This window comes from Tachysurus fulvidraco, chromosome 2, assembly GCF_022655615.1.
Source record: "Tachysurus fulvidraco isolate hzauxx_2018 chromosome 2, HZAU_PFXX_2.0, whole genome shotgun sequence".
Lineage (NCBI taxonomy): Eukaryota > Metazoa > Chordata > Actinopteri > Siluriformes > Bagridae > Tachysurus > Tachysurus fulvidraco.
The window spans coordinates 35,671,499-35,693,907 of NC_062519.1; the positions used below are offsets into that span (position 1 = coordinate 35,671,499).

Consider the following 22,409-nt stretch of genomic DNA (forward strand, 5'->3'; position numbering starts at 1 on the left):
AAATTTGCTATAGCTCTCTCCATTCATATCTGTCAAATGTGTTTTACTCAATATACAGTAATTGTCAAAATAGAAATGACAGATGGTGTGCAAATATCATTCTACACACTCACTTACTGATCATTCTACACAGCTTGAACATCTCGCCAAAGGCCTGGAGCTACTGAAGTGGCATGGTTGTCCTTTTTGTTTTTAAAATGTACCCACAAATGACTATTAAAGGCACAAGGAAGGATCATTCTCTAGATCTACTCCATGTACACGAAGTTATATGAACGATAAGAACGATGAATTCTACTTAATCCTGCCCGCTCCCACAGACTTTCATCATTAATGACCAACACTCACTGAACGTTTGGATTTGCAAGTTCATATTAACCTGTTACTGTTAGGAAGGAATTAGTCTTAGGTCAGTGGTGAGTCTGCGATGACCCATTAGTTCCTCAGAAGCTCTCGGTTGCACTATTATAAACTGTTGTACGAATTACATTATTTACATTTACATCATTTCCTGTAAAGTGTCACCCAAATAAGGATGGGTTCCCTTCTGAGTCTGGTTCCTCTCAAGGTTTCTTCCCCATATTATCTCAGGGAGTTTTTCCTTGCCGCTGTCGCCTCCGGCTTGCTTATTAAGGATAGATGTTAGAGATATATAAAATTTGAAATTAATATTTTTAAATAAATTTTAAACTTAAATTGTATGTATTCATTTATTTATTTCTATTATTATTATTACTATTATTATTATTACTATTATTATTATTATTATTATTATTATTATTATTATTATTATTATTATGTGTGTATATATATATATATATATATATATATATATATATATATACATATATATATATATGTATATATACATATACATATATATATATATATATATATATATATATATATATATATATATATATATATAAAATTTATTTATATATTTCTCTCTTCTGTTTCTATACTTCCTAAAGCTGATTTGAGACAATGTGACTTGTTAAAAGCGCTATTATATATTGAATTGATAATTGAATTGAATAGTGTGTATATGGGGACATATTCATTAAAAGATTAGACAGAAACAAAACAGTTCGTTTTAAACATTTCTTTTAATTATTTTCAGGCCAATATTACATTTTTGCCTCGAAAAGGTCAATGATAAATAAAAGTCTTCTTACAAAATAGTGAAATCAGCTACAAATTAGACACACATATGGTCTTTTCTTATACAGTTGCTATCATTCACAAAATATTTACAGTCTTATTTCTGTCCCTTTAGATAATTCAGCAAGAAAACAATACTGTACCTTTAAGTACTGAATATTTCTTCCTTGTTTTTTTTTTTTGCACTCCTGAGAAAACGCTGCATTGTTTATTAGTGCATTTCAATAATTTGTTTAAGCTACGTACTTTTAGGAGCAGTTATAAATACTTTGCCTGACTTTATCTTGCCCTGTTTAGTATACACAAACATACAAAAAAAAAAGCATAGCCAGGACCGAAACTGCAGACATCCTCAATTTTTTAAGGCCATAAAAGAAAAATATTTCATTCCATTTTTTTGTGTGTAAGGACCATTTTCTCTCATTAGAGTGTAATGTCTGATGACCTCAGGGTTTAGGGTGACATAAACACAGATATGTACAGTAGGTACAATGACTTCTCTTAACAATAAACAACAAAGTACTGTCTGTCCCCTACTGCTGGGTCGAGCCGTTCAGTGCAAGCGAGTGCTAGCTTTAACACTTGAAATGCTTGAGATACACAAGTCAAGTCAAAGTGGGACATCTAAAGAATGGATTCTGTGAAAGACTACAAACGCTGTACAATTACACCTTTGACTGAAATGTGACTGAGTGAAAATCTCAGTGTATTATTCCAAACAAAAACAAAAAAAAACATGAAGTGAATGAAAGTGGTTACGATTGTTAGGCTCTATGCTTAACTGGTGTGAATGCATTGTTGCTGCAGTTTTTAGTGTGTTGCATTTTCTGTGCGCACACACACGCACACACACACACTCCCTGTCCAGCAGGTCATTTTATTTCTGATTTCTACAATATTTACAGTTTTACTCATTTAAGCCCTGTTTTATGAGAAATGCGTCTGATGCTCTACAGTATTTATAATCACACCTTGTGAGATGTAATGATGTATACATACAGTATATACGGTAACTGGTGTTTATAACCACACCACAAGCTATGTCTGTAATGGGCTGTCTACACTGATTGTCACTGTTTTCCTGGAGGTCTCTAAAGTGCCTGATGAACTAAAATCTCAGTGAGAAGTTCTCAAATTATTGTAGAGCCTTGTTTCGTCAACATACCGGTGTTATTATCCACGGCTCTCAATCATAAAAGAGATACTTATTTTAATCCTTTTTTATATTTTGTCTTTCAATATTTAAAAAAAAAAAATTCTGGGGCATTATGCATATTGAGGTCAGACTGATGAAGTCCATTTGAGTGTGTAACATTCAGAAGTGAGCATCATTCTGTGAATTGCACATACAGAAACATGCCCCATGTGTACGCGCCACATATGCAGGACGTGAAAATATTTCAGGGCGAATTCGGCCCAATTAGCATGGCGGAGAGTGCCAGGGACACAGCGCAGGCACTTTGGCAGCATCCTGCACTGAGTTATACATTCAGCCGGTGCAGATAGCTTAGAGAATGAGGGAATTATGAGTTGATAGGTAGCGAAGGCCAAATCAGCAGAAAAAAATATCTCCATCCAGCGGAGGCTCAGTCAGGGGCAGCAGATGGGATTCTGGACAAAAAGACAGACGTGACCTTTATAGTCAGTAAAAACAGAAAAAGATTCAACATATAAATAACAGTTAAACTTATAGCTAGTCATCATTCATTTCACTAACAATCAAATAGCCTTTATTAAACTGGAAGACAAATAACTGCACATGTGCAATGTAAAGAGACAGGAAGTCACAGAAAACCTGATTATTATAATCCGGGATACTTCATGGGTCGGGAAGAGTTATAATAATAAATGAAGCTCACAAAAACAATAGCAAATTTTGGTCTTTATTTTTCTAATTTGGAATATTTGAAATAATCTTTCAGTTTATAAATTATTTTACCATTTTGACTATGTTATAGTTGGGTAATGATTTCTTACTAGCATCTTTCGAGTTCATAATAAAGCTCCTAGTGCCTCATAAAGCTCCAAAAACTGCTGTAAATAATAAGAATAAAAGTTGTAATCATGTTGTTGTCAGGGATCAGCCCGGACTTCTGGCCATGTGCTACTGTTGTTGTCGTCGACACGTGTCTGTCTCGCCTTCGTCTCCTCCTCCCTGTCTCCACACCTGATCCTAATTGTTTCTCATTGTCTTTTGTATTTAAGTGAGCCATGTCGCCGATGGCAGCGCGGAATCATTAGTTAGGTTAGTTACGTGTGGGGAAATCGTGGCCTAATGGTTAGAGAGTCTGATTCGTAACCCAAGGTTGTGGGTTCGAGTCTCGGGCCGACCACGACTGAGGTGCCCTTGAGCAAGGCACCGAACCCCCCAACTGCTCCCCCCCGGGGGCCGCAGCATAAATGGCTGCCCACTGCTCCGGGTGTGTGTTCACGGTGTGTGTGTGTGTTCACTCTGTGTGTGTGCACTTTGGATGGGTTAAATGCAGAGAACAAATTCTGCGTATGGGTCACCGTAAGCCGTATGTCACGTCACGTCACTTAGTCATTGTCAGTCATTGTTAAGTGTCGTCATCTGTATTGCTTTAGTTCTCGTCATTTACTGTCTTTGTCTTTATTATCATTTATTATACCCCTTTCATTTGAAGCTATCCTGTCTACGGGTCTGTCTCCTTCCTACCCTGGTTGTGACAGTTTTAAAGAAAGCGTCGTTTGTGTTTGTGTTGATACTCCGGCAGAACTGAGTTTTATTTGAATTGAATCTGTCTGCTTCCTAATAAAACAGGGATGCACATATGTCTCAATTACAGTAGCTTCCTGTCCCTTCAAGGTTAAACAAATCTATGTGCTAAGACACTGCATGTGTCTTTAGGATTTCCTGGATGATTTAAGAACAAAACACTGGTCAATACTATAATGTTATTTTAGTATACAGGACGGGACCGGAGGCGACATTACAGATTTAAAAACTTGATAAATATGTCACTAGTGTCATTCAGCATATAATGAGGAACAATTTACCATATTATTCATTATACTTAAAGCTTGAAAACTTGAAATGTTTTATAATTGCTACTAAATATTACTTTAGCTTTATTACGATGCACAAGTCATTAGTATTACGTTGGTGGAATTATAACTAATAGCACTTGAATTACAAATTGATTATTAAGGGATTTACTTTGTAGCACGTTATTATAGTGGTATGAGGCATTATTAGTGTTGATCAAAATGTTCGCATGTTGATGAATTATTATGTTAGGGAATTATTACCAAGAACAGTAATAATGTTTTAGAAAAAATAAATTGTAGAAAAGAGGTTTAAAGAAAGTGCCGCCAGATATTGGATCGTTTTGAGGGTAAAGTGTTCAAAGTTTTAAGCTTTAATCAAAAAATGTATTTACTTGCTAATATTATGAGTATTTTAAAAATGAGCTCATTAGATAATTGGCTTTTTGTGCATCTTATTAACATGACCCAAAGCTCTCTTCTACCTTTATTGTGTTTCTGTCACATTCAAACATGTGACGAGCTTCTTATGCTCTATTCCAATAAATAGTAAGATAAAGATTTGTGTTTTTATCGCTACAGCGTACAACAGATGGCCTACGTTCGTCAGTTATTGATTAGTCGGGTGATTTATGCTCCGTCAGTTTGGCTCAGTCATTTAGTGGATTAACAATGTTACCTGCTTCCTGTGTGGACTTGTTCTTGCTTTTCTTCTTCTTCTTGTCTTTCTTGTCTTTGGGCCTGGTGAGCTGCAGGAGGCGGTTAGGGATTTGTTTCTGGCTCTCTGCGCTCACGGCTTTAGGAGCGAATGGATTGAAGGCGTTGAGGTTTCGGCCTTTCTGCCTGGAGTCCATTCTGGAGAGAGAATTCTTTCTGGGGCTGGTGGACTGCTCGCCTTCGTCCTTCTCTTGCTTCACCTCTTGCTCCACAGAGCTGCTGCTCTGAATGTTTAATGAGTCCTCTGAGGTGCTTGAGAGAGTCCTGTTCACCCTCTTCTATAAAAAATGCAATCCAAAATAATCACAATCACTGCTTTTGGCCTGTTGGTGTGTTTCCGTGACGGGTGCCATTTGTGTTCTACTAATATTACATATAGTATAGTAATAATAGTATAATATACATTTCAAAATATGGATATAAAGGATACAAACCATCAGTAAAGTGTCTTTGACAACAACATATTTCACTTAATTGAATCAAATAAATTTATAACCTTTTTTATATACTTTACCTTGCAATAGAATCAAGATAATCATACTATTTTTTTCATAAATGTGTGAAACAATTAAACATTAAATATTTGACAAATCCTTTCCCATGAGTCATTGTTTACATGATATTGCTGACCCTGTAACCTGAGCACATTCACCTCTATGAACTACTGTATTTTGAGTATTATAAAGGTCACAGGATTGACAGAAATCTGATTTTTCTGAAGATCGTTTTTTCTCTTTTTTTTAAATTCTATGTAAGAAATAATGCAAAGCAGACTGTACTGTTATACTAAAATATTTCATAAGGAATAATGCATTGTGTTATTATTTTCATATAACAGCTTAAACGTCTTGTTTTAAAAATCTGTTTATTATTACTCCTAGAGTATGTGGGGAGTCTGCTGTACGAGTGCTTGTGAATGAGCTGTTGCTATAGAAACAATAATGTAGTAGAAGTGGACTGAGATAAACTTTTTGTTCATGTTACAGTCAGGAACACATCTCCGGCCGTGCTGCTAAACGCAAATAATTTGCACCTTCTGACCCACCGGATTTAGAGATTCAATAGAACTGTGCCACTAACTATCAAATGAAATAAAAATCCCTCTAAGTGTTATAAATAATCACCCTGACAAATCTATTATAGACTCTAACTGTTCTCGTGGCATCAGCATGGATTCTAGCATGGATTCTAACTTTTAATAATTCATCTTGCCATCATGTTTTACTTCATCTTTTACCTTTGAGTTTTCTAGATCAATCACAGTGAAATTCGGACTAGTGTCTGTTCTTCCGTGCACTAATCAGTATCCCAACACGAGAGCTGTACAAAGGTAAGTGTGTAGGTCTGTGTCAGTGTGTAAGGTCTCACCTCTGTCTCCTTGAGCTGCTCCAACATCTCCATCTCTCTCTGCATCTGCTCCTTCTCTCTCTCCAGCCTCCGCTGTGAATCCCTCAGTCTTTCCAGGTCTTTCTGGTAGTCTTCCTTCCTGCGCTGCAGCTCCTGTTGAGCCTCGTCTAGTTCGGAGCGCCTTTTCTCTGCCTCCTCCTCTGTGGAGCTGAGGAACTGCTCTCGGCTGCTCAGTTCTTTGTCTCGTGCCTCCCACTCCTTTTCCCTGCGCTTCCTGTCCTCAGCGTGAGCAGCTGCTTCCTGGCGCTGGCGCTCCGCACTTCGGTGCTTCTCCTGCTCCACTAGAGATGGAGGCCGAGACGAGAGACGTGACGAAGGACGCTCGCTTAGAGCCTGACGCTGTTCCTCTAGGACTGTGTCTTGCTGAACGACCACGGCCTGCACAAATACACACACAAAGGAACTGCATTTTTCAAATCAATACTCTTTAGTCTTAGATTTTACTGCACAGAAAATGTATGGATTTACTTTACATGGTAAACACGGCTCTGTTACACAAAACTGAACTGCCTCTGAGGCATATTCGTATATTTGTAATATTTGTTACTTCCGTGTTAAAATGAGGTAACCGCCTGTATAGAAAAAAGGAAGAAAGAAAGAAAGAAAGAAAGAAAGAAAGAAAGAAAGAAAGAAAGAAAGAAAGAAAGAAAGAAAGAAAGAAAGAAAGAAAGAAAAGAAAGAAAATACAGACAGACAGCTACTGTAGATAGATAGATAGATAGATAGATAGATAGATAGATAGATAGATAGATAGATAGATAGATAGATAGATAGATAGATAGATAGATAGATGTGTGGGTGGGTGGATGGATGGATAGATAGATAGATAGATAGATAGATAGATAGATAGATAGATAGATAGATAGATAGATAGATAGATAGATAGATAGATAGATAGATAGATAGATAGATAGATAGATAGATAGATAGATAGGAAGGAGTCTATCATAAGGAAGCTGAAGGTAGACTGAGTGCAGTGCTAATAGTGGTGTAGAAGTGAAGCCAGACCTGCAGTGAACTCAGGAGCTCATGGAGATGTGTAACACTGCTCAGGATCTGCTGTACAAACACAATCACATCACACTTTAATCCCACTGACATTTATAAAGGCACACTCAGAAACACTGCTTCATATCCACTCCATATCAGGAGGAAAATGGGTCTTAACATCTCTCACTGTGTTTGCAAATACTGTGATCTCACTAAGCACTTGGGCTGAAACAGTTTGGGGGAAAACACATTTCATAGTAATAATCACACCAGCACTGGGGTTGACTTTCCTAGCATCAAACCTAAGACAACACAACAACATGTCTACACAGAAACAGTCTACTTATTACATTACACTTCTTATATTAATATATGACAATGTGTAGTTTTAGACCTTTTAATAAAAAGCCTAAGAATAAGATGTCAGATATCCTCTTACAGACAATTAAAGATCAACACCAGAGCTAACAAATGGCCACCAGCCCTGTTCCTGCTGCCAACTGCGGTGTGTTAAGCAACTAAATCCAGCAGCCATTGACTACCGATAACACGGCTCATTGAGAGTAAAGCATGTTCAGAGGCGTTACCTCTCTGTTCCTCTTCAACGTGAGCAGCAGGTTGGAGTTTCCCCCCTGTGAAGAAAACAAAGCAGAGAGTGCAGTCCAGCTGAGAGACTTTTTAATCAGCCTGACTCCAGAGGCAAGCGGCCATGAGCTCAGTGCTGCGCTGCTCATTATGAGCTATAAACAGCCAAGGTGTGCCCAACACCCTTCGAAATGAAAAGTCTAATGACTTTCTAATTTATTTATTTTTTCCACTACCTTTTTTAGCACGCTGTCAGATTCTGTCCTCCTCAGATCATCCACCTCCTCTTTATCTCCATCTGCAAAGCCAGATAAACGTTAGCCACAAAGACTCACTAAACACTTAGCTGTAGATTGTATTACACTGAATCCTTGAGCATAAAAATAAATGATCAGCTGGGAAACAGACAGTTGCTGTTCGTTCAGAATAATTTCTCCCACTGGTGAATACAATTAACATAAAACTGCAGCAGACATGGCAACATGTTGTTGTTGCTTCTGTAAACCGGAGACATCGATTTCAACGTCATCGACGAATTGCAGCCAATCGTGCTTCATATAAGATTTAACTAACTGTTTCAATACTGATTTATTCAGCAAACAAAAAAATGACAATATTTTGCCTATTTGTTTTTTAAGGCTTTGCCAATGGAGGCAATTACAAGGAATTCAAATTGTCATTAAATTCCAGATGACATTAATTATAAACATAATAATTTTGCAAATAGTGGGTTGCGGTTTTCAGCGATGTAACAAAATCTCAAAATGAAATACCACCTGGTCTTTTTTCCTGAACCGCTCTGATGAGTCCATGATGGATTTCAATAAACAAAGTAATATAAAACAAGATCTTTTTTAGTGTACAAATGAATAAAAACACAAATGTGCCAATAATCCCTAAAAGGAATTGCATTGGAGACAAATAAAATTGTAATTAATTTCTGAATATCATACCAATAATAAACAATATTAATACCAAAATAAAAGACAATAAAAGTTGTCTAATACATTTCTTGGGCACAATTTCTGCGATATCGAAACCGAGTATGACAGAGTTAGAACATGCTCTCACGTTTGGAGCTGTTTATCTGGTGGCTGTCGAAGCCTCCAAAGGTCTCAGATCTACGAGGCAGAAGCACTGAAGCTGTGTTTCCCGTATCAGTGGCCCCCTGCTGGCTCACAGCTCCTCCCAGACCGCTGTGGACCAGCGTCTGTAACATCTCCACTGCAGTGCACACAAACCCACAGAGACACGGCATCACTAACTGCATTACATTAAACGAGTTACCAAAGAGTCCTGCTTGACATTTAGTGGTGGAAATGAGCCCTAATGACGGCACTAGGGACAGAGCCTTCATGTAAAAAAAATAACCATCTCTAACACAGAAACACACAGAAATGTTTCTCTTCAGGTTCTGTATAAAGTGTCACTTACCTTCTCTAATTGCATCCTTCATGATGTTCTCTCCTCTGGGCATGTCATCACTGCAGGCCCTGAACAGCATCCTGATGGCCGAGGCTGCGTCTTCACGTGAGCCCAAGCCACCCATGTCATGAAAGAGCTTCATTTTCTCATTCAGGAGAGCCAGGATCTGATCATCCTTTCTCTGAAGCATAGCTGAAAGAAGGACAGAGAATAGAAAGGATTAAAGCAACCCTTAAAAAAAAAAAAAAAGACTCCAGAAATTCCAAATCATTTTTAAAACAACATAAACCTTCCATAAGCTCAATTTTTCCTCACCTCTCATCTCTTTCGCTTTGGACTCCAGCATCTTTTTGTCTTCCTCCGTCTCGCTTGGGATGCCCTCATCATCGTCCTTTTCTCTGTGAAAGCACCATGGATTTGTTAAAATTCAATCCTGACATAGCGAGTCTTTTTAGCTTCCATACTTATGAACACATATAAACTTTATTGTGAATGATAAACACCTGTAACCAAAATAAACAGTACGAATGAAACGGGTAGATTTCTGTTCCTCAACAATGAACAATGTATCCTATAAAATACTACAGTGATTTCTAAGGTTCAGTCATTGTTTTTAACAACAATCCTCTAGCTAACAATATAAAAGCACATACTGTACCCCTGAGGGTGTGAGCAGGACCGGGTATACTGGTACTTACTTAGACTGCATAGCATTCTGAATGAACTGCATCCACGTGTTGCGCTCGTCTCTTGAAGTGGCATGAACTTCCACCATCTCTGGCCGCTCAATGCCTGCTGCGATGATGAAGAAGCCCCGGTCCTCGTTAGCCACTTCCCTGACGATTAGCTTCTGTAGAGGGATAACGGTGGCGCGTTGGTCCTGGGGACAGTGAAATGCACGAGAGAGAGAGAGAGAGAGAGAGAGAGAGAGAGAGAGACAGAGAGAGAAAGTGAGAGAGAGTGTAAATTAAGTAAAATGAACAGAGGATGTGGGCGGAGTTAGAGCGAGGCAGAGAGCAGGAGCATTAGATAAATAGAGCAAGAGAGAAAGGAATAAACAACACCACTACGCATCAACAGTTTGAGTTCAACTGAAATGGTACACAGTTACAATGACAACTCATAATTTATTTGTCCCTCATTGTCCTATTAAACACTAATACATTTGTAAATGATCAGGACTACTGCTAGAGCAGCATTAATAGTTGTCTTTAAAATGATTATGCATTTTTAGAATCATAAAGAAGATTCTTTAAGTATGTCCTAATCGGAAGAAAATCTCCCATAATTCTGTTTACCAAACAGACAAGTTTTATGTTTATGCAAACGTTACATCGATACATGCCTAATCTATAATATAACCAAAGGCTTAGCATCACATGTATTTTGCAGAAGCATTTTCTAATAGCACACCACACTCAGGACTATGAATATGTACTGACTCGTTATGTTTATAAATCACACAAACTGTAGTCGACAGAAGCGTGAAGATGCAAAAGCAATGAAATGCTTGGGTAATGCTTTCAGCTTGTCAATAAACTCACAAAGTGACCTTGAATTCAAAACCTAATATTTTGTGTACAACATACTAGAGAAGCGAAGATGTATTTCTGGTCCTTTTCTTGCAGGAATACTAAGACGTCAGTGAGAAGCAAGGCTTGTATATCTGTCACAGGGTTAAAACACAAAGCAGTAATATTACAATACAGATTACACAATATAGCTGTGTATATACATTACAATACAGATTACACAATATAGCTGTGTATATACATTACAATACAGATTACACAATATAGCTGTGTATATACATTACAATACAGATTACACAATATAGCTGTGTATATACAGTACACACAGAGTATATTAAAGTGTTTTCAGGAAGAATGTGTATTGCAGAGAAATCTGAAGCTTTTTTACCCTTCAGTCTTCCTGCCATGGTTTTCAGCTGGAGAGGCCCGTCATGAAGGAGCTTTCTTCCTCGTCTCAAATCTTCTCGAGCAAACATCTGACCGCTTTTCATGCGCGTGATGGTCCTGCCGTCTGTCCGGTTATAGATCTCCTCGAGCTTCTTCTTCTTTTCATGCTCATTCACTTTGTTGTCCACAGCAGCTATGACATCCTTGATGAGTTGCAGAGCCTGTGTGAGATCCTCATAGTCCTCTTCGTTCTCTGTGTATGCATGTTCACACACACACACACACACACAAACACACACACAGGCATGATAAAAAATCAGCCAAACTTTAACATTTCTGGAAGGAGTATCCAAAAGGAAAAGTCTTCTGAACGGATGGATTTGTGGCTTTTTAGCAACATCTCAAGCTACGATTTTTCTATACAATTATTATTTATTTCCAAAGCAACCATTTTACCAGGAATTGTTTTATGCCTTCTATGAATTGGACATTAAAATCAAATATACTCAAGAAAACGTGTTCGGTTAAATCTCACACTGCTCTGGCAATTTTTGAGAGACAAGCTCTTTCAGATGTCCTACTTTGTGGAGAATGCACAGTGTGTAAACATGGCACCTCATATGGGCAGCAGCAGAGCTCTCCATAAGACACAAGTGTTTACAGAGGGAGAACTACTGCAGCGCTGGTTAAACACAGAGCTGGTGTCTGTAGTTGGGGATGGCGGGGGGATGTTTGAAGGAGGGAGTCTAAGCTAAGATTCCGATCTAAAGCATTAGTGATGCTTGCTCATGTGCTTGATGTCCACATCTCAGAGCTGTGATAAAGTGGCTCACCTTTAGTGTGCTGCAGGATCCTCTGCAGCAAGACCGGATATTTTGTTATTCGCTGAGTGACTAGCAAGATGCACTCAGGGATCCCCAGTCGACGAACGATACTGCTGCTCATCTTTTTCTGAAACAAAGCAAAACACGCCATGTAGTTCAGATGTTAATCAGCAAACATCTAGTGCGAGCTGTAAACTGTTAATGGCTGCATAAACACTCTCCATGCCAAAAAAGCAACACCAAGTGTGCCGGTGAATTGATTACCCTGATAAAAGTCTGGAAGCGCTTGTCTTTGGCGTGTAGCTCCTTGTACAAGTTCACTGCTTCGTTGTGACGGCTACAGAACTTCCCATAAACCTTCTTCATGCTTTCAGCATTGTGGCCCGAAAACTAAAACATATATTAGAGAACAGTGAAGTGCTGTAAAGCCTGAAATACATACATACATGTACAATTATACCAGCTCTGCCTTGTCTATCTCATTCTTTCTCTTTCTTTATTTATCCTCTTTTACCCTGTTGTGGTCTTCAGTAATTGCTTTAATTAAGCTATAAACTGTGTCACAGCTGCTGTTTCTTCATTAGAGAAAAAGTGACAGTGATTTCCTCTTCTGCGTCCCAAAATACAAGATGGGTTTCAGTTGCTGTCATTAAACCCCTTGGTTTAATAATGTGGGATGTGGTAGCCAAGTGTCATAGTGTTGGATTACCAATCAGAAGGTAATGAGTTTGAATCCCAGGTCCACCAAGTTACCACTGATTAGCCTTTGACCGAGGCTCTTAACTCTCAACTGCTCAGCTGTATAAAATGTAAGTCACTGTAGATACCGGCATCTGGTAATTGTAGTAAATGTAATGCATTTTCCTCATATTTGGGTCAACTCTCTTAACATAAAATATTGATCTATCCTCCTTATTCATGCAATCATCTAATCAGACATTAATTCGATGTAAAGTATGAAATCATGCAGATGAAATTCAAGAGCTTCAGGTGATCACCATCAAACATCAATGGAGACCGTCATTACAGATATTCCTCCTGCTCATAGTACACTTTCATGCCATTAGTAATGATAAAAAGAATCAATGGAATTACACCAGCCTACTGTCAGTAATTACTCAATGTTTAGTGTCTCTTGAACAAAATACAGTAAATCATGATCTGTACTTTATCCCATTTTGTTAATCAGATTGAGTTGCTTTTTGTCAGATATCACAGAGTTCCTGCCTGTGCTCGTAACCACGTCTGCAGCTCTGCTTTCTTCTTCTTCTCCTTATTATAAAAGGAACTGATCTTATTGGAAAAGCTTTAGATGTAAACCTTTTTTTTTTTTTAAACTACAAGTAAAGCCACCATTAGCTTTAACAGAAGAATACAAATGTTGTCATTTTAAACCTGTTTATCATCCCACATACAGTTTTGTCCCATGACCTACATAAGGCTCTAGGAGGAAGTTCCCCATCTTAAGATCAACACAGGGTCTTCCAAAATGACAACACAGGGAAGCTCAATCCTGACTGTCTCTCCATCAGTTCCTGTTTTGGCTCTGCACTTTATATTTTCTATCCAATGATCCCATCTGTTAAGCTTTTAGATATTCCTTCTAGTTTTCTAGATTTCTACTGGCTACTGCTAAATCTCCAGGGGTCTGAAGTCAAAGTCAATAAGAAATCCTTTCGTCCGGCAGACCTATCGGACCTTGTGGACATCCCAGAATCTTCTTTTTTTTGGAGTATGTGCTTAACAGAGCCATTATCCAGGTTCATCTGGATTTTACTTTGCCATGCCAATTGAAGCAGTCAATATGTGGAACTTCACCTTAGTGGTTATTTACTCTGCATGTACAGGTGGTTATAATCCAATTGAGAAGTGTTCTGAGGCTCATAACAACACATAGTGCCTTCTAAATGAAATTGTAAAATGTATAAGGTTCATAAAATATAGCTTCACAGTGAATAAAAAAATAACATTCAGAAAAATATATTCTTTGACATATGATGTTGTATTAAAAAAATAAAACAGCCTTGGTATTTGACTTCATGAAGCGTGACAGAGGCACCAAGCTCTCCTCACCTGGTTGACCAGTATATCCCCAATCCTGCAGACAATGAAGGATCCATTTTTGCCCTCCTGCTTGGCCTCTCTCCTCCTCTCAACCAGGCTGCTGAAGAAGAGTGTGTGCATCTCCAGTAGATCATCTAGAACAGGGAAGACTTTGTCCACTGTCTGGGCTTCCAGCTGCACCTCTTTCAGCAGCCCTTTGCTGTACACGTCCGCCATGATCCGCAGTGTACGCACATGGTGCATCTCTGTCTGAATCAGCTCTGGAAGTTAGAGAGACGGTGTTTCGATGATAACAAGTTGTTGTTTATCAATACTGTTGTTGAGTACATTTCTAATACCACAGAATTTTAGAAGGTGTTGATTCCTTTTCCAAAACAGTGGCTCTGAGAAAACTAAGCCGCAGTTCAGGATCACAGATTTACATTAATATGTTTGTTCTACTACAACATTGTAGTAGAGCAGAGTCTTGTAAAGCAGACCCTGACATCAGGAAAGGTTAAACAACAGTGAAAAACCTTTAGACGTTCCTCTGGTGAGGTTAGACTTAGGTTTGGACGTAACTTTTATGAAGGAAGAGTCCAGTCATTGTTGATTTTTTAAAGGTATGATTGTTCCTTGTTTTTAAACAAAGGAGATTGTATTGGTGGTGGCGGCAGTGGTGGTGGTGGTGGAAGGGTGGGGGTGGAAAGGAAATGACTATTAATAAAGTATAAACTGATAAAAGATAGTACATGTCATTGTTTCATTCAAAATGTGTAACAATTTGCCCACAGCTGTGGTATGAGAACAATAAAACACTCACTCATCACTCATCTCACTCATTTTCTACCGCTTATCCGAACTTCTCGGGTCACGGGGAGCCTGTGCCTATCTCAGGAGTCATCGTGCATCGAGGCAGGATACACCCTGGACGGAGTGCCAACCCATCGCAGGGCACACACACACTCTCATTCACTCACACACTCACACACTACGAACAATTTTTCCAGAGATGCCAATCAACCTACCATGCATGTCTTTGGACCCGGGGGAGGAAACCGGAGTACACGGAGGAAACCACCGAGGCACGGGGAGAACATGCAAACTCCACACACACAAGGCGAAGGCAGGAATCGAACCCCCAACCCTGGAGGTGTGAGGCGAACGTGCTAACCACTAAGCCACCGTGCCCTCACAATAAAACACTAGTATTAAAAATTAATCGACATTCGTTCTGTAACAGGTAACAGGAAGTCTGCTTCACGACGCTGATGAGCTTCCTATAAAGGATAAGAGTGCACCACAAACTGTTTTATGTCTTACTGATTCAAGTGACTGTGCCACAAAAACAAGTAGGAGTGAACAGATGAGAAAATGGCATATTTGTGACATAAAGGTTACTGTGAACAGCTTGTCAGCTAATTAGCTAATTAGTGGTTTTTATGCGACAGCACTCTTTTGAAGCACACTCAGCTGAAACTTGAACAACGTACAGTATATATGACCCTTTGTTGTGTGCAGCAGTTAATCTAGCTGACTATACAGTACATTTTAATTATACTGCGTTTAAATGTTGCATTTCATAGAAAATAACCAGATGATTTTATAGTCTTAAACTCGATAAATGCTCAGAGGGCATTAAGGGAGCACACACACACTGTGTATAAAAAAAAATCCCAAATCCAATTTTCTAGGATTTGGAGCATTCTGTAAAATGGGTGATAGCGGATTTACCTTTTAAGCCATATCTAAAAAATAATGACGGCACACGAGAGAATAAGGTATCGGAGGAAATGCGGCTGAATTAGATAAGACTTTGTCTCAGTGCTATATGGTATATGTAACATATACGTCTTCAGATTTACACAGAAAAACTAGAGATCTGATTAAAATATCATATAAATAAATAAATAAATAAATAATCATACAAACAGTTCAGTGCAAACGTGTTTAACCCTTGTGTGATGTTCGTATTTTTGTTACTCAGCCAGTGTTCGTGGGTCTGGTGGACCCGTTGCATTTTTGGGTTTTAATTTAACACAATCAAAAATAAATACAATTTTTTAATAAAATGTAATAATAAAAAAAAAAAGAAAATCACATTTAATTAAGTTATGAGTGGGAAAAAATTTACAAGAAAGCACTGCATTTTCCAGCTAATACACTGGCTATAAAACAAATAAAACCTCTCGTAGTCGGGTAATCCTACTGTAGTGTGTTGGTTATAAAGTGTCCACCAAACCAAATGAATCAGAAAACTGCTGCTTACAGGTTTTAGCATGAAGATAAGCTTCCCATAGGTGACCCTACCGTAAATGACATCCTGCTGCTTGACGACGTCCTTTTTCAGTTGCTTCAGGTATTTCTTGTCTGCTGTAATGCTCCACGAGTCAGCTTCCAACTCTTTGGCATCTGCTTCGAACTCTCCCATCAGCTGTCCATCAATCTCTGTTCCTATAAACAACACAGAAATGAGTTTAATAAGCGTGTGCAATAAAGCTCGCTATGGTGAATCAGGAACATGCAGCAAATGTCACTGATAAATTGTAGCCTGCTTCTGGTCAATTGCCTGCTCTAACGGATTTCAGGCACGAGATCGTTTGAAGCCCGCACCTGCTCCCTAGCTGTTAGGGAAGAAAAGAGGGAGCTCCAGGAAATAGAAACAGATGAAGGGATTTTCAGGAGGAAATGAGGCTTCTTACCTTCATCTATCAGAGACTCGGTGGACTCGTTGACCTTGTTGGCTTTGTGCAAATTGTCCGTGGACTGGGATAAATATCTCAGACTCCTTAATGGCATTTCATCAAATCTGAAGGAAGACAACAAGCAAGTGAGTGCTTACGGCTGGTGGTTATAAACCGATCAATTGAATACTGCGTAGTTAATGATTGTTTGCAGTGTTCACTTTTCATTTTCGGAAAATGTTTTAGAAAGATTTTTAGATGCGTGGAGGAAGAGGCATCACACCTGTTAAAGGAAAAAAATAAAATCTAACCCTGAACAACTTCAATCGATACTTCAAATCAATATCTCATTTTCAGTTGTGCAAAAGAGTTGATGATTTTGGTTTGCTTTTAGCCATTTGTAATGTCCAGCTCTCACTCACTACACACACACACAACCTTTTGGCCAAAGATACATTTTCATGCTAATACCACTGTCATACCATGTAATGCTAATACCATCATGCTTATCGTCTCGTAGTTCACTAACTAGCCAAATCGAGCCACTTAGCAATCCTCCCCAACACACACACACACACACAAGCATTTCATTATTACAGGAATAAAGAAAATACTGCATCAATCACCAAATTAACACTAGAATCGCTAAACAATGACAAATATTTCATCATATTTAATCTAGATTCAATTTAGTTTTCCGTTAAGGTTTTGGGATAGTGCTGTACAGTCCTGTCTCACTAATTAATACAAGATTAAACTGGATCCTCACACTGCAATGTTGCTGATGGACATGCTTTTGGACAGGTTGCTGCTATTGAAAGGCATGATGCTTGTGTGTCTTCGGGGAGCAGCCATCAAGCCGTGGTCATCTGGAGACAAAATGGCTGACCAGGGCCTGTCACGAGTGGCAGACGCTAAATAAATAAATAAATAAATAAATAAATAAATAAATAAATAAATAAATAAAATGCGGTACTGAACATTGTATCATGGTTTGACAAAAGACATTATACACAACATACATTTTGTTCTTAAAGTGACTCCAGGCATGGTGGTTGACTCCTGTATTACAATCTGGGGCTGTTTTAGAAGCTGACAAGAAGACACAGAAAAGGCAAATTCATTGCTAATACTATTAAGTTTGTTTGTAGTTAAAAAAAAATCCGTTAAAATGGACTTCACAGTCACGTTGCTTACCTTTCCTTTGGTACACACAGGAATGCTGTCCCGGCAGCTCTTGTGAACACACACACTGCAAGCTAAAAGAGAGCAAACACTCAGGCTTCATTGGAGTACGTTTGATTTAATGATCGTTCTATGAAAATTCATCAGTAGTTTCACAGGCACAGGAAGCACATCCTGTGTACAAATATAGTGAACTTGTTCCATATGGGCAAAAAGAAAGCTCATAAGCTCATCCTGGATCAGTGAGCATAAAATGACTATGTAACATGAGATTCTCCCTCAGTCGGAAAACCCAAGGGTTAATAAGAGTGATTCGCTTAAATCATAGCCTAGGGTTTACGATTTGGCCTAGAGTCAAAGTGGTAAAGACAGTGCCAGCCAGGAAACTCCACCAAGCACACAAATAATCCTGGCTTCAACCCACACAATCCTGCAAACCAAAGACTTTCCTTAAAAAGCAAGGATCTGACTGGAACAGCCATATCATCTTCTGCATTTAACAGACAATTATCTGTTACTGTGATATATATGTATAAAAGTACACATAGTGTTTGCCAAATGTTCCTCTCTTCATTTATTTCATTTTGTCAAGTTTATTTAAAACAGTTCTATAAGTATTAGTTCTAGCAACATTTCTGAAAGCTCAGATGTCGATTTCTTGTTCCCGTCTTCACTGCATGGATGGCTAGCAGGGTTAAGCTCACTGTCTTTCAGTGAAAAACAAAAACCAGCTGAATAATTCATTGTTGCCTTCCACATCAGATTATGTGCCATTAACAAATGCATTTTTGGGGGATCCAAACTAAAGCATTTGAATACAAACTAGGTGCTTTACTTTTGTCCAATCAGAGTGCAAGGGTAGGCTACACAAAAGGATAGGAAACAGAACTGTTTCCTAGTTTTTCAGCATTGCAACCTCATCTCGAGACGTAGAAATTAGCAGCTGGTTGAAATTTAAGTGTGTGCGTGTCTGTAATAGTTTGCACCACTTCCTTATTATGCCATCGATGAGATATTTGTGATATTTGCCTTGTGATATAATGCCCTTCTCAGCCCTCATAGCTTCATATCTCAGGAGCAATCATCACTAAACATAATAATAAAAATAGTTCATCTCAGTATCGTTTCTAATATAGAATGATATGAAAATTCAGTAAATGACAGATAGATGAGCTCTAAACAGCTTCTAGAATCATTCTGTTAACAATTAGAAGAACCTATGTGTTCTATACAGAAGGGGGAAAAAAAGATTCATTGTAAATGAGTATACATTGGAAATGAGAACACGTGGCACTTCTGTGCTAGAACTAAGCGTTTGGGGGAGAAATGTAACGCAGCCACTTGGACTGAACTTACGGTTCATGAAAACGGCCCTACCAAATACGATGTGCAAGTCCCACATGGCTAAAGGTCATAAAACCAAATCTAGAAATGAATAAGAAAAAAAAACTCTTTGTCTAAATCTCCAAAGAAGCAGGTCTCAATTTGAATAGTCCAAAAAGCAAAAAAGGAAGGTTACCAGAAATGGATGTGCTGTTGAGCAATAAAGCTGCCTTGTGAAATGACACTGTGTCCGGGTGATGTAGGACGAGGAAGTTCCAGGACTGTTGTGCATTAGTTATGAACAAATTCAGTTTCAAATCTGTGGCGATCAGTCAAACGGCAGTTGCGATTAAAATCGTGACATAATATACGTACAGGTAAAGGCTGAATGAAATAATTGTCAACGTAGAAACGTGTTCTAAAATTTTATAAAATAGAGTAATAATCTTAGGGTCATAAACTCAGCTACTCCTTTATTTTGAAGCTAATAATTCACATGCCCAATATAGCCAAAGGCATGTGGACACCCAAACATCATATCCATAAGTGCTTACCAGACATCTTATTCCAAAATCCAAGGGTTTAATGTGAAGTTAGTCCTCGCTTTGCTGTTATAATAAGCTCATGCTGGAACAGGTTTGGTACATAATCAGGTTTAATGCTACCACACATTGTGACAACAGGGGAAAGAACGCACAAGTCCAGGTGTCCACAAACTATTGACTAAATAGTGCATAACCGCATAATGACTCCATTTCCAAATGAATTCTCTTTATATACGTTCCCAATTCAGTTTTAGGTTGTAACACTATGAAAAACACACTACATTAAAACCACTGCAGTCTGTTCCTCTGTGTTGTATAAAGCATTTACACAAAACAGATCAGCATTTATTGTTGTGTTAATTCCTGAGATTTTTTTTGCTCTGACCCACTTGGAAAAATCTGTTAGAAAATCAGTTACAGTGGAAACTGCAACACGTAATTACATGACCATGCCGTGAGAAAGAGTGAAGGATTTTCTTGTTCATTCGTAGAAGCACAGTTACACATGTTGCATCTGCAAAGCTGTATTCAACACGAACCAATTTAAGACTGATTCCAGTGGTCCGAAAGCTCTAATGGAATTGCTTGAGGCTAAAGACTCTGAGGCATTTGCCTTAGCTGATGTGCTTAATAATATGATTCACACCATATGCAATGTCAATCTGTGCTGTTTTCCTGAGAGTTCAGCTACTGGTGAGGTGGCAGACATGCTGTCTCCATCCCTTATGCACATGATTTTCACCTCTGTTCTTATCTCATTGATTATCTAACAGTGCCTATCTGGAGGATTAAAGCATTTGCACTTGCGCTGAAAGCACAGGTTATGAAGGAGTAAGAAATCTACAGTAAAATTTAGAGTGACACTCACTTACCCATACAACTGACAGTGTCTTTAAAGTTGAGGGTTTTGTTACAGTGCTGGCAAAAAGCTGCATGGCCCAAGCTCACAGAGCTGAACAGATGCCCGTTCACAGCCTTCTTTTCCTTTTCTCTGGCTTCTCTCTCTTTCTCCCGACTCTTCTCTTTGTCTTTTTCCTGTACGACGAGAAAGAAAGACTTTTAACACACAGACGATGCCAATATCGATCGTTATGTAGCATGTTGTTGTTTCAGCTGCATTGTGTACTGCAACAGGATAGTTTTGTGGAAAAAAATACATTTAAAGCATTTAAATGCATTTAAAAACATTTGCATTGCATTGTAATACACAAGTAGAACTGTAAACTGTAGCTTTACTTAAGTTCCCTTATTGCCTACTTCCTGTTTGCAATAAAGTGGACAAAAGAGCAAAAGCAAGGCCACTGTAGTGGAAACAGATATATCTTAATGTTGTTTCTGTAAGCTTGTGTTAATTGCAAACACCCACAATATCAAGGGAAAGTTTGAGCAGTGTCGAGATAATCAACATCCTTAAAGAAGTGAAAAAACCTACCAAAATATCTACCAACCACAACGGCAATGAACACAAACCACTTATTCTAATGACCTAACAGAATGCTCGAAGGTCAACCTACCTCTTCTTTAAAGCCGAGGATCTTACTGTAGCGTCCATGTTCGAAAAGTTTTCTATAACTCAACATAACGGTCAGAGGAATAGAGCCGTCGGGGGCTCACTCATACTGAGAGCCGAGACACTTCGGCTTCACACGCACGCAGCAGAGAGGAAGTGATGAGCTCAACATAGGAGGTGCTTTTCCTTTGTTCAGGACTGATTTAGGATCAGTTGAATTAGCTCATAATCAAAATACAGTGCTGCTTATAAGTGCACAAGTGAAACTGATCGGTAGATGCTGCTAAATGGCAACATTCATGACATCATTGGGTTTCTGTTCTGTTCTAAGTAAAGGGCTTCAAGTTAAATTTGATTTCCAGCATGCCCCTAATATTTATGCTAACCTTCTAGAAAAAAAAAAGTGCTAAAACAACAGGTCTTCTCTACATAGAGCACACAGCGAACGGATGAGACAGTGCCTTTTCTTCCTGCCTGACTTCCTATGCGAAACAGAGGGGTGAGACTTTTTAACAGTTCTCAAGCTTTCACAAGTGTTTAAACCAGAGCTTTAACTCTCTGACGTCAGGACAGCTGACTCACACGGCTATTATTTAGTCATGCAAAGTAACACCATTTACAGAAGTACACAGTGGTGCAGTTGATGTGCTGTTTAAAGGGAGTAAATAAGCACTCGGTTGCACAGCACATTAGCGTTACATAAGTACTTCTAAAAAAAAATACACATAAAAATCAACACAGTGTTTTGATATTATTACTGTATTTATCACTGTATGATAAATATGATACTGTATGAGAACTACATAACAGACTGTGTGATAAAATGTCCCTTCCGTGTCAGATTAGAAAAATCATCAGTAGATTAACAGAACAATATGGAAAGCCCATACTTCAAAATGAGTTGTAATGTGTGGTTGCTTTGAAACTATCTGTCCATGGGGCCTGACAACATAGGCTGGGATCTTTATATTCATTCATGTCAACCTTACACTCGTGCATTTTAAATGCTGTTAGAAATGTGCTGTCAGCTATGTTTACTCAGAGTGACACTAAATCTCCCACCAGTGAGCCATTTCATGTGC

At 38.5% G+C, this 22,409-nt stretch overlaps 1 protein-coding gene across 7 annotated transcripts in view; it reads right to left on the reverse strand.

Moving 5' to 3' along the window:
• Window positions 1-1,090: 1,090 nt before the first annotated feature.
• LOC113653170 (A-kinase anchor protein 13) overlaps window positions 1,091-22,409 on the reverse strand; it is a 69,954-nt gene continuing 48,635 nt past the window's right edge. For 5 of the 7 annotated variants that reach the window (XM_047810626.1, XM_047810630.1, XM_047810625.1 and 2 more), the window contains 21 exons: window positions 20,690-20,852; window positions 17,962-18,023; window positions 17,787-17,856; window positions 17,534-17,678; window positions 16,783-16,889; window positions 16,391-16,534; window positions 14,111-14,361; window positions 12,302-12,427; window positions 12,047-12,164; window positions 11,215-11,466; window positions 10,884-10,960; window positions 9,993-10,174; window positions 9,610-9,692; window positions 9,304-9,486; window positions 8,941-9,093; window positions 8,106-8,167; window positions 7,872-7,916; window positions 7,303-7,353; window positions 6,256-6,672; window positions 4,850-5,165; window positions 1,091-2,775 (listed from right to left, as the gene is read on the reverse strand). In XM_047810626.1, the coding sequence (XP_047666582.1) occupies window positions 2,717-2,775; window positions 4,850-5,165; window positions 6,256-6,672; window positions 7,303-7,353; window positions 7,872-7,916; window positions 8,106-8,167; window positions 8,941-9,093; window positions 9,304-9,486; window positions 9,610-9,692; window positions 9,993-10,174; window positions 10,884-10,960; window positions 11,215-11,466; window positions 12,047-12,164; window positions 12,302-12,427; window positions 14,111-14,361; window positions 16,391-16,534; window positions 16,783-16,889; window positions 17,534-17,678; window positions 17,787-17,856; window positions 17,962-18,023; window positions 20,690-20,852 (3,066 nt within the window). In that variant the 3' untranslated portion in view covers window positions 1,091-2,716. The remainder of the gene's footprint in view (window positions 2,776-4,849; window positions 5,166-6,255; window positions 6,673-7,302; window positions 7,354-7,871; window positions 7,917-8,105; window positions 8,168-8,940; window positions 9,094-9,303; window positions 9,487-9,609; window positions 9,693-9,992; window positions 10,175-10,883; window positions 10,961-11,214; window positions 11,467-12,046; window positions 12,165-12,301; window positions 12,428-14,110; window positions 14,362-16,390; window positions 16,535-16,782; window positions 16,890-17,533; window positions 17,679-17,786; window positions 17,857-17,961; window positions 18,024-20,689; window positions 20,853-22,409) is intronic. The other 2 variants (XM_047810627.1, XM_047810629.1) reach the window with 2 other exon arrangements.